Source organism: Topomyia yanbarensis, chromosome 3 (assembly GCF_030247195.1).
Source record: "Topomyia yanbarensis strain Yona2022 chromosome 3, ASM3024719v1, whole genome shotgun sequence".
Lineage (NCBI taxonomy): Eukaryota > Metazoa > Arthropoda > Insecta > Diptera > Culicidae > Topomyia > Topomyia yanbarensis.
The window spans coordinates 162,459,269-162,475,038 of NC_080672.1; the positions used below are offsets into that span (position 1 = coordinate 162,459,269).

A 15,770-nucleotide genomic window follows, 5' to 3' on the forward strand; every position below is an offset into this window, starting at 1 on the left:
ACAGCTTCTCTTTGTTTTCTCTTTCGCTACACTAAAAAAACTAAACACGTTAACATTATGTGGAAACATTGAATTATTTCAATCCACAAACATGAAATACACACGATTGCTACTTGAATATCCTTTCGAGTGCGGGAAATATGGTTTTCAAATGAAATTCATGCGAACATGGTGTGAAAAGCACATCAACATCATAAGAAATGCCATTGAATAAAATTTCCCAATGAATTACACGTGAATATTACATTGCTTTACTTGTAGATTTCATTTGCAGAAGAATCGGTGAAATCAATTGTTTTAATGCACTACATGTTTTTCATGCGAAAGTCATGTGGAAAGTACATACTTACGACTCAATAGCATGGAAATGAACATTCAATAGATAAATATGTCGTATTCACGTGGAATTTGTTTGAGTTTAATTTGAAACACCACATGAAATGCTTTTTAATGGATTTTCATGTGAAATTCAAAGGGAAATCAATTCTTTTACTTTTTAACATGAGAACGCATATGAAAGTGATGTTTAATTGCATATGGTTTTATCGTGAAGCTCTAGGGACAGATCACTTGTGATGCATTTTTAAAAATCAGCGAAATTAAATGCATTTCTTTCCATTAAAATAGAAATTAATAATGTATCCCTGTCAAAAAAATGCGGACGAACATGGTCAGGCGATTTAAAAGGTTTGACGCTTGACTCAACGCGCCTGTGCTAATTGCCCCTAGGAACAAATGCAATTTGCGAATGCGATTTAAAAGCAATTTCAATACTTAGACAAATTGCTGAAAATTGCTGTTGGTTTAAACTCAACAATAATTATTATTATCTCAGGGCTAATAATATTCAATACTTGATTTAATATTGTTATTTCTACACTAAGAAAAATTATATGGTAACATTTACCATATGAGGAGGTTAATTCGACTTTTCGAGTATAGTGCTTTTTAACCGACTATAGTATCAGGTCACTTTAACTATATGCATGTTCAAGTTTACTATACAAGAGCTCTTGACCACAATAGTACTATTGAACATTGTATTGTAAGCAGGACCATTATAAGTGGGATGCTCGCCGTAACAATGTGCATCGTTATCTTGACCTGGAACTGTTTGTTATAACTAAACCAGGAGAATGGGATGTTTTACCATGCTTTATGCATAATAGTCAAATTGAACACTCTGTTGTATGAATGACCATTAAAAGTTGGATGCTTGATATAACAATCAGCATAGTCATCCTGAGCAGGGCCTGCTTGCAATAACTAAAACCTCGAGGTTTTGACATTTTTCCTCTAGTTATTTTAAAAAGGGAAATGACGAGGGTGGATAAAAGAAAGTTTGAGCCAATCTTGGTTTTTGAAAGCATCCCTTAATTTATTGATGATACACATTTTTTATAAAAATATGAATCGTCTCAGCATCCACATTTCAGCCTCCTTTTCTGCCTTTACGCTTAACTGAAAAATCAAAAATTTTATGATTTTAAAACATCGTTATTGAATTAAATTGTAGTATGTACTCACATAGCGCAATAAAGCAAAGCAAATACTTAGTAATACAGTCCCTTGCGAAAGATGACCGTCTGTTTCGTAAGACTTCAGACCTGAATACCTTTCCTTACTGGAAATCACAACGGCTTATGATGCTATCGCATATTTTTAAAAAAAACATGCGCCGAAAAGCACGCATGTATGTTATGTATACATTTTTACTGCAATGGCCGCATCCTGCAGTAATACTTAATGGGAACGCAAACATTGACAAGTTTTATGGTTGTTAGTAATACAAAGCATTGTCAGCTGAAAATCACTATACGCAGAAGCTGCTTTCGACAAGGGTAAAGTTCACATAAGCGGTGTATATAGTTATTTCAACCTTTACATTCTTATAACAACTATACATTTAGTGTTCACGACTTATTAATATATTGTGCAGAGGACAATCAAACGAAAAGTAGTTATAACAATGGCACTAGTTACATTCAAGATGTTTACCATGTTCATATTTTTATTTTTACTTTAATTTTAATAGTGATTCACACTATTCCATTGTCAGTTTTTAGATGATAAATATTGTTGGAGTGAGCATGTTTAAATTGTCGTAAATAACAACAGCATAGTTGAGCGGTAATCGATTTTTGTAGTATTTTTTGCCATACAGATGTTTAGTATTACCGATCTCATGGTCATTACTGCTATTTCGGCAAATAGTTAAAACAACTACGAAAGTCTGGTCACACACTGAACAAAAATGATTGCAATATAGCGTATGATTTATCATATGAACGGCCTAAAAACTCGATGTTGACGATTTCGAATGGCAATCATTCAAAAAATAGTGAATTCAAGATCGAATGACTTCATATTTGAATTGGAATGAACAGGTTGTCGATTTTCAAATGATAAACTTAACTGTAAAGGAATTGATTGCACTCGAAAAAGTAAACGATGGCGTTGATAATCATCATTCCAAATCACAGCAGTTCATCATTCGTATTTCATCTGTTTTCAGTGCTCGGGCTGAACCAAATGAAAATCATTTGATGCGCGCAATGCGATTGGGAGAAGTTTTTCTTAGTTTTTTTCTCTTTACTAGTAACAGCATTTACTAAAACCACATCCGTTCACGAGAGCAAAAAAACATTTGTAATTTTATTAGTGTTAACGATAACCTGGTAGTGAAAACTGTTTTTCAGGTCAAGAAAAATAACAAATATTGTTAATAGTGTTTACTGGAAAAATACATCCAGTTCAAACGATTTATTTGTGCCCATTTTCGGACAATATCACTGGCATGGGGGTCTTGAGAGCATACAGGAAATCATCCGCGATGGTCTTGGAACTGCAAAAAGCAAACAACTGTGAAAGACGAGGCGAACGAAGTATTGGATAAGGTGTCAAAAAGACAAGAGGTAAAATGTTTGGCAAAGGTTTGTACACGGTCAGTTTCACGATCTGGTTAATCATTTTAGAATATGACAGCGTTCATCGGATGCCAACTCTCTGTTAATTGGTGCCTACATCAATTGTGACGCCGAAATGGGCATTAAGTTTTGATATCCCAGTAAGAGCACAATGGATATCATTGGGAACTACTCGTTCCGAAATATTACGGAGGTATATGGCTTCCACAACGAGTAGTTACGTGTGGCAACCCAAAAGTCTGGAAAATTTTCACGGGCCTGCTCGATTCATGTTTTCAAGGCGGTGTCAGTCCCGCAATCAATACACTGAATTTTTGCACATTCGGGAGTTGCAGGATATGCCACATGCCACATGAGGAACCGATATGCGATCGGATTTGGTTCTATCCCGATGACCGCGCCGGCTGGACTGTTGCCGCCGCTACATACGAAACGTGCCATATGCCATATATATTTAACCCAATATATTCCGAATCACTGTCGCGAGGAGAGGGATTTAAGAAGTATAGCTCCCATGCCTCCGCATAGCTCAATGTGGTCCTGATGTTCGTGTGCCAACAAAGCAAAAGATCATGGCATGTTCGGTGATAATAGTGAGAAAAAGAAATTGCACATGTCCCTCGAACAATAAACTAATAATGTTCAAAGACAATCCAAAATTTAGTAAAATTACACACTATACAAGACGTCCGGATTTCCAAACAAGATTTGATTGGATATTTGAAAACAGCGCATTCCCGTGGAGACAATTTTGAATAAACTTTTAGCAACTGGCGTCTCCTGCACCACGACATATAAGTTCTTGACTTTGAAAAGCTCCGATGAATTCGAAACCAATGAAACCCTGGCCGAAGAAGTTGGTAGACCAGTGGACAAATTATACCTACAGCTATGACTCGCTAGATGTGGCCAACTTTGTATCTATTGTTCGTGAATGGAAGCAGACATGCTCCGCTAGCATATTTCCTCTATTCAAAGAGCTTGGCGTAATAGGTTCTCCGAAACGAATGTGACTAAAACGTAGTATTGATCCAATCGAACAGCAATTTTCAAATATCAGCGGCTCGTATCAATTTGTCCATTTTTACAGAAAAAGTAACAAACCGTTGAGTTCCTATATATTAATCAACTTCCAAACGCCAATATCCTGGATTTATTTAAGCTTGAAAAGACGGATGTTTTTCTTATATACGATGGTATCAAATACGACATCATCACACAGCCATATAGTTTTAGGTGTACCTATGAATTGCCGTCTCTTATTACCAAGAGTAATTTTCAAAAAAAATACTTGGTTGGAAATGAAGTAAATCCAAACTACGCTAAATCTCGACTGACTGGATGCATCCTACGGGTAGCATCTTTTTAAATTCTCGTTGAATGTGAAGATATATCCTTGTACGATTTCGACAGCTAGGATCTGTGATAATTATATGGAGTATCATTGATCAATATTAATGTTTCAAAGGTTTTCTTCCATTTAATGCCACTATGTTTAATAGTGGAGTTAAATGGAAGAAAACCTTTGAAACATTACGTACATTCCACTAAGACCTCCGTTCGCGTATATATTGTGATCAATATTGTTTCTCTTTGTTCAAAGCCGTCCATCAGGATTCTTCTATTACCACGCATCTCAAATAGAGCAAATCGGATGCCGCAAACTTCCGTAACTTCTTTCCGTAATATCCTAAGAGGAGAACAAACGAACTATACTGAAGGGAGCAACGGAACCGGTTATCACCTCAGACTATTTACTATTTAAACAGATTTGAACTAAAAATGTTGTATTTGTATACCATATCTAGCCAAACATTTGAAAAGAACCCATCTGTCAAACGTAAAAATAGAGAAAATTATAAAAGGAGTTTTGAATTTGTTTCAAATTAATTATAATCTTATTTAAAAAATTGTTACTATTTTATTTCGTTTGATTGCGTTAGATATATCTTACATTTGATTAATAACCGACAACAAATAAGTGTAGCATGGGATTTAACTTTAATAAATGTAATAGAATCGCATTCAAATGAATAGCTAAAGGCCAGTCAGCAGCTGGCAGCAGCTAAAGCTACAAGGTGCAGTGTCGCGACTCGATTCATTATGATTGGCAACTATACTAAGCAAAATTTGGAATGCAAAAACCATCTTTTTATAGTACGGTAGTAAGTTTTAAGCATTTGATTTGTGTTTATGGATACGAATTTGTAAAATCTAGGCTGCGATAATATGTGAGTCCTACTTAAGCGGAATTGTTTAAATACAAACTCACCGAAAAGCAGCTATTAGATACTATTTAGAAATGTTTTCAAAAGTTTATTATAATAGCCAATAGTTCTTAAATAAACCAATTAAAATAATATTCGTTTGCATCAATTTCATCACGAAGTATATAAAAACAAATTCCTTTGAACTGATAGTCTACCTAAAACCAAAAAACTATCGATTTGCTGTTCGAGCAACTTTCATTCAATTTTTTGATGACATGCATGCGAAAAAATATTTGGAGTAGTTCGATTTTCTTATTTGCTATATAAATTAAACATGAGACTATCTGATCGAATGTGACGTTTTAGTTGTTGAAAAATAAATGATCACATTTCAAAACAGAATGATTGCTATTTCGAATTTTACAACTTTTGCTTTTATCTTTTGTATGCCTATCATTTGATGTTTGCATACAAAGACGAAAAGTTGATTGCAACAAAAATCAAATGGCAGTCATCCAAAACACAACTGCCAATTGTTAAAGGGCCAGGTCAACAAGAATATCATTCGATTTAACGCTACGGTTTTGGTACAGTGCAGATACCACAGGTTTTTTCTCAGTGTACAATAAATTTTGGTTTTGACGTTTCTAGATTTCAATCACATCATCGGTTGAATATCCAACAATATGATTCAGTTGAAACAAAAACGAATATAGAAGAAAATATTTACTGTTGATGTTTTTTAATAAAAATAAAATTCAATAATTTTATTTTTAAATTTATTGTAAAATTAAAAACATTGCAGGATCATTTGCCAGCTATTTATTTTCAGCATTTTGAGGTTGTTCTGAAAGTATCAAAGGTTATGTTACTACCAATGTTTTCAATTATTTTAACATTGACACTTACCACAGTGTTGAATTTGGCGTAACCGGGCTGCGATATTTGTTGAAATCGGAATTCCAAAATTTGTAGAAGCACACATTTTGTTTTTTATTAATAATTCAGCTTTTTGTTAGTGGCTGCGTTCTCAAATGCGCACTCAACTTTGACAAGTCGTCCGTCCAATGTCAATTTTGACAAATCATCAGCCGTTGCGTCAGTTTCAATTTTCACAACACGGTGGGCGTTGATTTTTGTTCTCGTCTGAAACGTTAAACGTCAAAATTTGTGTTCACAGCAAATCCGGTTGAAGAGCACGGGATAGTTTCAGCCAAGAAGTCGTTTATTATCGAGCTCCATCTCATCTTTAGACGAATCATTGTCAAGGGAAGTCTTGGCTCAGACGGTTTTTTACTGGAGGGAGCAAACGAAGGCTATTGGCGAAACCATACTGCCCAAGGGGCAAAAGGACACCGTCATGACTGACAGAGTACGGTTCGTCCCGTATTACAATCAAATGTGTTTATAAAATTATTCTGTTCCGTCGAGGTATTTGCTGCCGATTATCTGTGCAGAAAGTGGTCAGTTGAAGGAAATGATGACTATCTTTTTATATGGAGTTTCCAAGAAAGAACATCTCAACTATGAGTCAATTCTATCTTTTGACAACTGTAAATAAGAACAGACAGAGAAGGTACAGTCCAAAAATCCTTTCCAACTCCCTATGAAACTAAATGGATTGTGCTTCCGTGTTTCAAAGGTATGGTTGAATGTATTACTATGAAGACCGAAAGGAAAACATTTAACGATCATCGATCGGTCAGGTTCTGGAAAAATGAGGCTTCCTTATAGCTTCGATACAACATTTTGGATTACCTTCGACTTTGTCTCCTGGTGTGAACACTCAGCCCGAAGAGAATAAGAAAATGCTCAAATTGGCAGCCTTCCTGAAGTTATTTGGCGAAAGCGGAAATGAGAATGTTATACGGAAAGACAACAACCTTATTAGAAAGCTAATTATTGTTAGAAAAGGAATTACCGAGCTAACCTGTTCGTTCGATTTGGTCAACAGTATTCTGGGTGTTGGCTAGAGAAAACAAAGAATTGTTTCCATTCGTTGGGATATTCGCTGAAGGAAATCTCCAAACCGATCAGAACACTGATTGCGAAAATATACGATGTGCTTTTGGTCTAAAAATGTGACGAACAGGAGCTGGAGGCGCCAATCAAGGACCTGCTGGCTCGGACAATAAATCTGGAAAGTCGGCATGGTTCCATAATAGCGGCTCTCAATTTAATCAAACGTAAACTCATTTTGACCTGACCTGAACTACAAAACTGAAATTTTGAAATTTTTAAAGACCTTTTCTCATTATTAATCTCCCTCCAGAATGACCAGCGATCGATGCTTCAATCGGCCTCTACCAAAAACTACTAATACGAATATTAATTAGAACCAGAATTTAGGGATTCGAGCTTCTACTCTTACCTGAATTCATCACGTACGATATGACCAGTAATAAAACAGAAACTCGGTATAAACTCGAAAAAGCACGCAATCTTTTGACAATGTAATATCTTAGCAAAGTTTGTTTAGATTTGTGCGTTTTTTGAACAACATTTGTAGTAAAATTTACCATCATACACAACGAAAAATGCGATAAAAAATATCCTCTTAGCATGATGGCAAATAACAGCTGCAACGTTAACAAACGAAATGGGTTGCAACTCATCCGGCTCATTAGTTTTATCTTAATCTAATGTCGCTGATGATTGGTTTTCACAATCTGAAAATTTTATGATAAGACCGATTGGTCACCGTATTACGCGTTGCTACTTGTCCAATTTTTATAAACCGATTTTGCAAACATAGTAGTTGTAAAGTAGTAGTAGTTTTTCTGAATATTCATTTCGAATTGAATGTTACTGTTAAAAGGCGATTCAATTGGCGAAAGCCAGTCGATTGTGGCGACCTGAACCGAAATCGTACTTTTAACGGAAAATAACCGAAAATTTATTTTGATGTTTAACGTTTGAAACGTGAACAAAAATCAACGCCTACCGTGTTGTGAAAATTGAGACTGATGGAACGGATTGTCAAAATTGACACGACTGATGATTTGTCAAAATTGACATTGGACGAACGACTTGTCAAAGTGGAGTGCGCATTTGGGAACGCAGCCACTAACAAAAAGCTGAATAGTAATTTCAATGAAAAATACGGTGCGCACAAACATTTTCAATACACACTGATTCACTACTAGTCAAAACCAAAATTAACTAAAATTTGGTTGGAATGAACATAATATTGTTAGCTCAACAATAAAATATTGTATATCGAACAATCAAAGAGTTTCGAATCTAAACAGACTGTCGATTGATATCAAAAATTAATTTTGTTGGTTTAATCACAGATAACAGACGTTTAGGCTAGAACAAAATTTCTTCAAATTCCTGTGTAAACTTTCAAATTGATAAACGTTGGAAATCCGTGTTTCACTCTTGCCATCTGCGCAACTGTTTGCTACACGTGTTTGACAGCTGCACTCTATCTGCATTGTATCGATCACTGCGCCATCTGCAAACGTTTGCCAAACGTGTTTCAGACGTCTAATTTATTCGGAATTTCAGTAGCGGGTATTTACACACGATTCAAATCGAGCTTAAACGTCTGTTATCTGTGGTTTAATCATGTGAAATTTCGCTGCGTGTAGCGAAACCATATCAAATATTGTTTGTTTGACATTCAAACCCTTAACATGGCCTTCAACACACAGAGAAAAAAATATTGGTAAAAGTAAGAGCAAAAAAAAACAACCAAGGCCTACTATTAGGTTGAAAGTAAAAGTTTTGAATTGATCAAGAATAATAATGAAAATAAAAGTTTTCGTTTTAAGCTAATTAAGAATGGCATTCAAGTTTTCTTTTCAAACTAAGAGTTCGCATTGGTAGTTTTTTGCTAAGAGTGAAAATTCTTATTTTTACCAACATTTTTTTTTCTGTGTGCATGTACAATATAACTTTAAGTTTTACACCAACCGACATAACCCTACAAAATAAGCCGGATGAACTTCATTTGACAATTCTCGGTGGTTTGTTTACATGGAAGTTACGTGAGTTCGAATGTAACAGATGAGCACCCGTTGCACTCGCACTCACGCAACTGACAAACTAAACAAACCACCAAGAATTGTCAAACATGAACTTCATTCATCATTAGTTCATTCGTGTCGTCATTTTGTAGAACTCTATATCGTTACAGTAAAGGATATTGTTCTTCTAAAATTCAACCATTCAATTCGTCGTTACTATTGGGGATATTGTAGAACCAAATACAAATATGTTAATAATTTATATTTGGTAGAACTATTGTTGTATTCATTGCATAAAATCTAAGTTCATATTGTCCGAACAATACAAAAACATCACCTCAAATGGTCCCATCCCAGTCAAAAAGGGCAAGTTGCTGACTAGCGGGGGGCTATTTGCCAACTCGGATGCGCTAATTGCCCTACAATTTGCTGGCAATTAGGGGCTATTTTATATGCAACATTTGAGCGATTTGCTGCCGTCATTTTTTTGCCGCTCTACCCGCCCTTAAATTGCCCCTAAATCCCCCAGGCAACGCGCCATTTAATCGCACTTAATTGCCTGATATGAAAATTAAAAATAATAATTATTTTCGGATTCACTATCTACTCACATAAATTTATCGGTACACTAGGTAATCACCACCAGACTATAGGAAGAATCGATGGTGAAATTCGTATTGCACACCAAAACTTATAACAATCTGACTTTCATTTAGACTCAGAGATCTTGTTCCACTATACTTATACACGATTCCACAATTTTCCACATTCGTTGGCTAATTTAAGTGCACTAAACAAACAAAATACAAGCGGGAACACGCCAATTGTTTAAAAAAAACGATTTTAAACTTGAGCCAAAAATGAACCGCCATGTTTGAAAAACGCAAAAAAACAACCAAGTCCATTTCAGCCGCCAAAAAATTTGTCTAAGTATTGAAATTGCCTTTAAATCGCATTCGCAAATTGCATTTGTTCCTAGGGGCAATTAGCACAGGCGAGTTGAGTCAAACGTCAAACTTTTTAAATCGCTCGACCATTTTCGTCCGCATTTTTTTTGACAGGGATAACATAGGTTTATTGTTCAGACTATGTCACGAAGCCATTTAACTATGCGGGTTGTTCGACAAAAAGCAATCTTTCTATACTGACGTAGGGAGCACACGGATTGATGATAATTCTCATAAGAATTTCACTTAAAATGCATTACCTAAAACCAATAGCTTCAAACGGCAATTTATATAAAAAGTATGTGATTGTTCTGATGAATGTAATCAAAACCATCTCTCGAATATTTATGTGATATTAAGTGAAAAGTTGCATGGAAAATAATTCCAACGGCCAATTTCTTCACTTGGATGAAAACCGGTTTTCATTGAAAACCAGTTTTCGGCTAATTAGTATCCAGCAACCCGAAAACTGGTTTTCTACGAAATTGGCCGTAAGTGGCTTCAGATAAATTTTATGCGATTTTTAGGTTCAGTGAAAAGAGGTTATAACTACTAGAGGGAGCAAAGCGCTACTGTCTCCATGTATTCACGGACTGAAACATGGGGTCTTGCTCTAGCACCTTGTATCCCATTATTGTGACATGTGTGTACCCGGGGCAATATGTGTCAAACTAATGGACATAGCATATGTAAGAGCGAGATGATAAATTTTCAGTGTTAACAGCGACCTCTAGTAGTTATTGCGCACTTCCCACCAACCTGGACTCCGCACTTTTAAAGTGCGAGTGATCAAACTGCTACTGAAAACTGCGAGCTGTCAAAACACATGTACTTCAAGTGATAGAGATCGTACTTTCATAGACAGACCAGTCGAGCTAACCAGTCTATGATAAGAATTTAATAGAAAAATAGTAAGTGCGCATTGCGGTTAGAATCCAGTTTTTAGTGCCACAAGCAATATAATCTCTTTTGTTCAGTGCGAAAAATTTCAAATGCATTTGAGTCGAGGGGTCGCAGAGAATAAATTTTTCCTTCACAGCTGGCAACTCTGTGAGACTGTCAAAAACCAACAAAACACTTAGCACTCGCAGCCACAGGGATTTGCCGTTCAAGAAATAATTTACATGTGTGTGCGTGCCTCTCTCTATCTCGCCTCAAAACGTCCATTGTGTCAAAAGTGTAAAAAACGACGTCTTTTCAATTCACTCTAAAATACAGCTAGACAAAATGTAACATTTCCTGATAAAATGTATTTTTTAGTTCTTTTAAAATCGGTAAGTGTGTGTCGAAAGTTCTACGAAATGGTTTGATGTTAAAGTTATTCTGAAGAGAAGGTATTCTGCTGCTTAAAAGTGATTTTTCCAAGGCAAGTTTTTTTCTTCGCTAGATCGTCACTGCACTTGTCAAGAAAGAAGAAGAAAAGGTTCGGATCACCGTAAGGTGGCCGAACGGGAAGACCGCTTAGAACATACCTAGGCAGTAGTGTTTGGTAGTTGACATAACAGGCCTTTAGAAAGTAGTCGTCTTGTATATTTAACAATAGTATATTCGAAAAGAATGTACATCTTGCAAATCTCGCAATATCGTGTTTACAGTACAAACAAATTGCATGTTGCCTTCATATCCGAATAGTTTGCCATGTTTCTCGCAGTGTTATTTTACAATTTGTTTTCTTTTCTAGGATAGAAAAACTAGTTCCGGATTTTTTTGGATTGGTCTGTGCATAGCAGAGTCAGTGCTTGTGCTGTTACTATAAAAAGTATTAGTGTTTGGGAACTTATTACTGAAAGCCTAGAAGGATTACCGGTAAAAGGAAATAAGTGACCAGATTTTATTGGTGTAACTATACAACGATAACATTGAACATCTAGACAACTACCTAGACGATACCTCTGGAAAGACTGGATAATAAATGCAAAGCATTCATTCGTGAGTGCGTTCCGGAAGATTACAATCCACAGTGCGAATGTGTGTGTATCGAGCAACGTTGACCAATACGTATTCTCAACGACATCGAGGTCGTGTTTGGTTCCTTGGTTGCGGGTCTCCTCCGCAGCAATACAATGACCGAGAGTCAGGCCAGTGAACATCTCCGGAACCGACAGTGGCAAAAAGCGAAAGGTAAGTAAGCTGTAAAAGATACAATTTATTTCCGGATGTAGCTTAAAGGCGTATTTTCGAGAAAGGAGAAATTAAATGATGGCGAAGATTCTGCATCAGGTCAGATTACGACGTCAATAAATTCATAGATTTTGGTTATTATTAATAGGCATTAAACGAAATGTTGATTCGTCTCATTTCTCCTTTCCTATCGTGTCATTTCCAAGAATGTCCTTAAGAAAGGTAGTATATCATGCTGTCATCATGGGGGACTGACCATAAACGGGGCAGTTGACGAATATTCGTTTGTTGGATGCGGGTCTAACCGCACCGGACGTCACTGCGGTGGCCAGATGTTTGCGTGTTTTAAGGTTCAATTTACAAATGCAACATTGTTTGATGGTGCCATTTTCTGGAGTGATATTTAAATTGGTCTACGGCAATAACGCTGTCTATAATTTGATCCTGGCTCTAGTTTTTTTTAAATCGCTACCAGTATACTGTCATCACTGAAGACCTATACGAAAACAATTTTTGGTAAAGCCAACAACGAATCCTTGCGGCATCTCATTGGCTTCCCGGAAGGTATCAAACTTGCTGCCATATTCAAAATACCCTGCTCCTCAAACATTCCTAGATGAGGCGGCCCAAGTTACTTCTGATCCCTCATAGATGTAATTGCCGTTGCATTCTTTTGTCAGACTCAGACAAGATTAGGCTTTGGCAAGACTAAAGGTCGATGGAATGAACCATGGTGAACCCCGAATCTGTCTTTTTTTTCTAAGGCATACTGCCTGAGGTCGAGGTAGTTTTCATCATCCAGGAACGTCGAGTCTTGAGGCGCCTGTTAACTAGCCTTTTCGTCATTTTAGCCATACAGCTGATCAAGTTAATGCACCCTTTATTTAGGAATTTGCATGTGGTCCACTAGAAGGATGATAACAGTATTATCTTTCTCCGGACAAAGCCAGCCTAGAGGCCGTATGGCATCCGGCGGGTTGATATATCACTCAAGAATTGATCCGCTGGGTGCCTGCTCCTATGTCGTAAGAGGCAACTGAAAACAGGAGTCATCAAGTCGAGGTGTTTCTCCGTGCCGAGGACGGGATGCCATGACTAAAGTATGCCAGTCGCGCAAGGGAGGTGTAAAGCGAATCTCTGACATAATAGATGTTTGTTTCTTTGCAAATCGTTGGACTCAAATGATGGTCATGTCCCTAATACCTATTACGGGATTAGCTGTAAGTGACTATAAGCCAACGTTTTTGGTATCTTCTAGTTGCAGTACAGTACAGTGCAGATGATGAAATGTATAGTGCTGCGATCGCGAATGGTTAGAGTAGCACAAATTAACCTTCAGCATAAATGTCCACCAAATATGAATTTATCCCGCCTTGTGCAGGAAGGAACATCTTCCATAGCTTTGGTTCAAGAACCGTATTTCCAAAAAAGGAATGTTGGAAAGCTACTTAACCCCGGTTTCCAACAAAAAGGCGTGACAGATCCACGTGTGATGCCTCGTGCAAACTTGTGAATAGTGCTATTGAAGCATGTCTTATATCCGACCTCACAACTCGCGATATTTATGCTGTCACAGTCAGTATGACTGTTGCTATGATAACAGGAAATACGCCTATTGTTCGTCATATTTGTCGCACAATGAATCATAAGTTTCTGATGTTAGAGGTATCTCTTTACTCGAACGTTACTACGTATGAGTTGGCAAACGAGCTCGTACCCAACGAGCCTTAACCGTCGTTATCTGATTGTAAGTACATCGTCTTTGATCATTTAAACGTCTAGGTGTAGCACCCTCTTGCGGTTCTACTGGGTAATAATTCAATTTTAAATAGGTGGTAGTACAAAATTGGATTAATTTTTGTGGACTTTTCTAGAATGGAAATTCCCACTCTTTTTGATCAAACCGTTAATACGTGCAGATCATATCCGCTCCTATTCGGATTTTCGGTGATTCGAAAATTGAGTCACTTTTCACAACATCAATTGCGAGAAGCGTAATCCTTCTAATCCCGTAAAAATTGGTAAAATTATAATAAAAATCGGAGAAATAAAAGCACAATCGCATAGGTGTACTCTCCAGTAATGCTTCGGTTTATGGTATAGAGTCTACGAGTCTCAATATTGATCGATTGCAAGCAAGGTTGAAGAAAGATAACTTTTCGATTGCACTATATGATGATCTGTTTAAAGATATTCACGGGTGCCTCTTTTCAATCCCTACTAAATATATCATCCCTAGCATCAGTGGCACAAGTGATGGCAAGTCCTCCCTTCCCATTCGCTAGTGGCAGCTACACTAGTATAAATTTTAGCTTTTTCAGGCAAAGAGAAGCGTTTACATTTAACTAGGGACCATTCATAAATTACGTAGCGCTTTTATAAGGGAAAGGGTACGACAAATTGTGACATATGGGGGAGGGGGAGTAAGTTAAAACGTTACGTAACATGTCTTTACTAAAAAAAACTAAACTACAGCATTTGCAAGTCAGCATCGGACGTGGGAACCGTTTCCACTTAAACAGCACAGGATATAGTACAAGATCACAACATGAAACATCAACTAGAAAACGACGGAAAATCTTACAGCATTCCACTGTTAATGAAAGATGGATATATTAAGGTTAGAGTTCACGACCTCCGCCCGAGAACAAATAACATACAGCTAAGCATACCGGATGCGTGAGTATGGTGAAATCATCTCAATCCGTCCGGAAAGATTTCTTCCCTGGTGTCCCAAATGGAGTGAGGATTATGCGCAACAGATTTTTCATCAACCAAATACTGCTGTCTCCGCAGTCTAAGAAATACAACGCCTCATCAGGAGACAAATGTCTCTTTGGCTGGAAGTGGTACCGCAATGGTAACCAAGCTATTCTAAAGCCCACCTCAGAACAGTGGTCAGCAACAAACAGAGACTATAAGTACATCCCAAACTGCAAACGATTGATAAATCGTGAACTTTGCGAGTCCATTTGCCTGCTTCAAAGACCAAAACAACGATACGAATGCAGAGATCGGCATCACCTCTTGATAATGGAAGAAGAAACGACGAAGAAAGACCGTCCAGGACTTACATACGGCTAGAACCACATCTCACTCGATCGACTTCGCGCATAAGTAGAAAACCCACCTGAACCCGCCTCGCCATAGCAACAACACAAAATGAAAGCGCCATCTTTTTTTCCCCGGTAAGCCATTTCAACGGTATATGTTCAATCTTAAGCGGACACGAGCTAAAATATTGACAATAAATCGGTTTTTGATCAAAATATTGACAGTGTAAGGGCATCTTGAAAATATTGATCATGTAGAAATCAAATGGGATTGAAGTATTGAAGCAGTTTTGTCAATATTTTTATTGACAATATTCCCGTCTCGTGTATGGTCTGCTTTAGCAAATCTCGATACTGCCACTCTCAGCAAATGTTTACTACTATCAGCTTGTGCCGCTGCTGATGTACCCGGCGCGCATTGATCTCGTCATTAGAACAGTAATATACCACTGTGGGATAATCTTCCGTTACTACAACCTATAATTAGTCTAGTCTCTGCAAGAAAAAAATTACAAGCTTACTATCTGCTCCCGCCGCC

General features: G+C 37.2%; 1 protein-coding gene across 4 annotated transcripts in view; it reads left to right on the forward strand.

The window, feature by feature from the left end:
* Positions 1-11,199: 11,199 nt before the first annotated feature.
* LOC131691447 (probable helicase with zinc finger domain) overlaps positions 11,200-15,770 on the forward strand; it is a 101,422-nt gene continuing 96,851 nt past the window's right edge. For 3 of the 4 annotated variants that reach the window (XM_058977843.1, XM_058977840.1, XM_058977842.1), the window contains exons 1-2: positions 11,200-11,332; positions 11,740-12,179. In XM_058977843.1, the coding sequence (XP_058833826.1) occupies positions 12,122-12,179 (58 nt within the window). In that variant the 5' untranslated portion in view covers positions 11,200-11,332; positions 11,740-12,121. The remainder of the gene's footprint in view (positions 11,333-11,739; positions 12,180-15,770) is intronic. The other variant, XM_058977841.1, reaches the window with a different exon arrangement.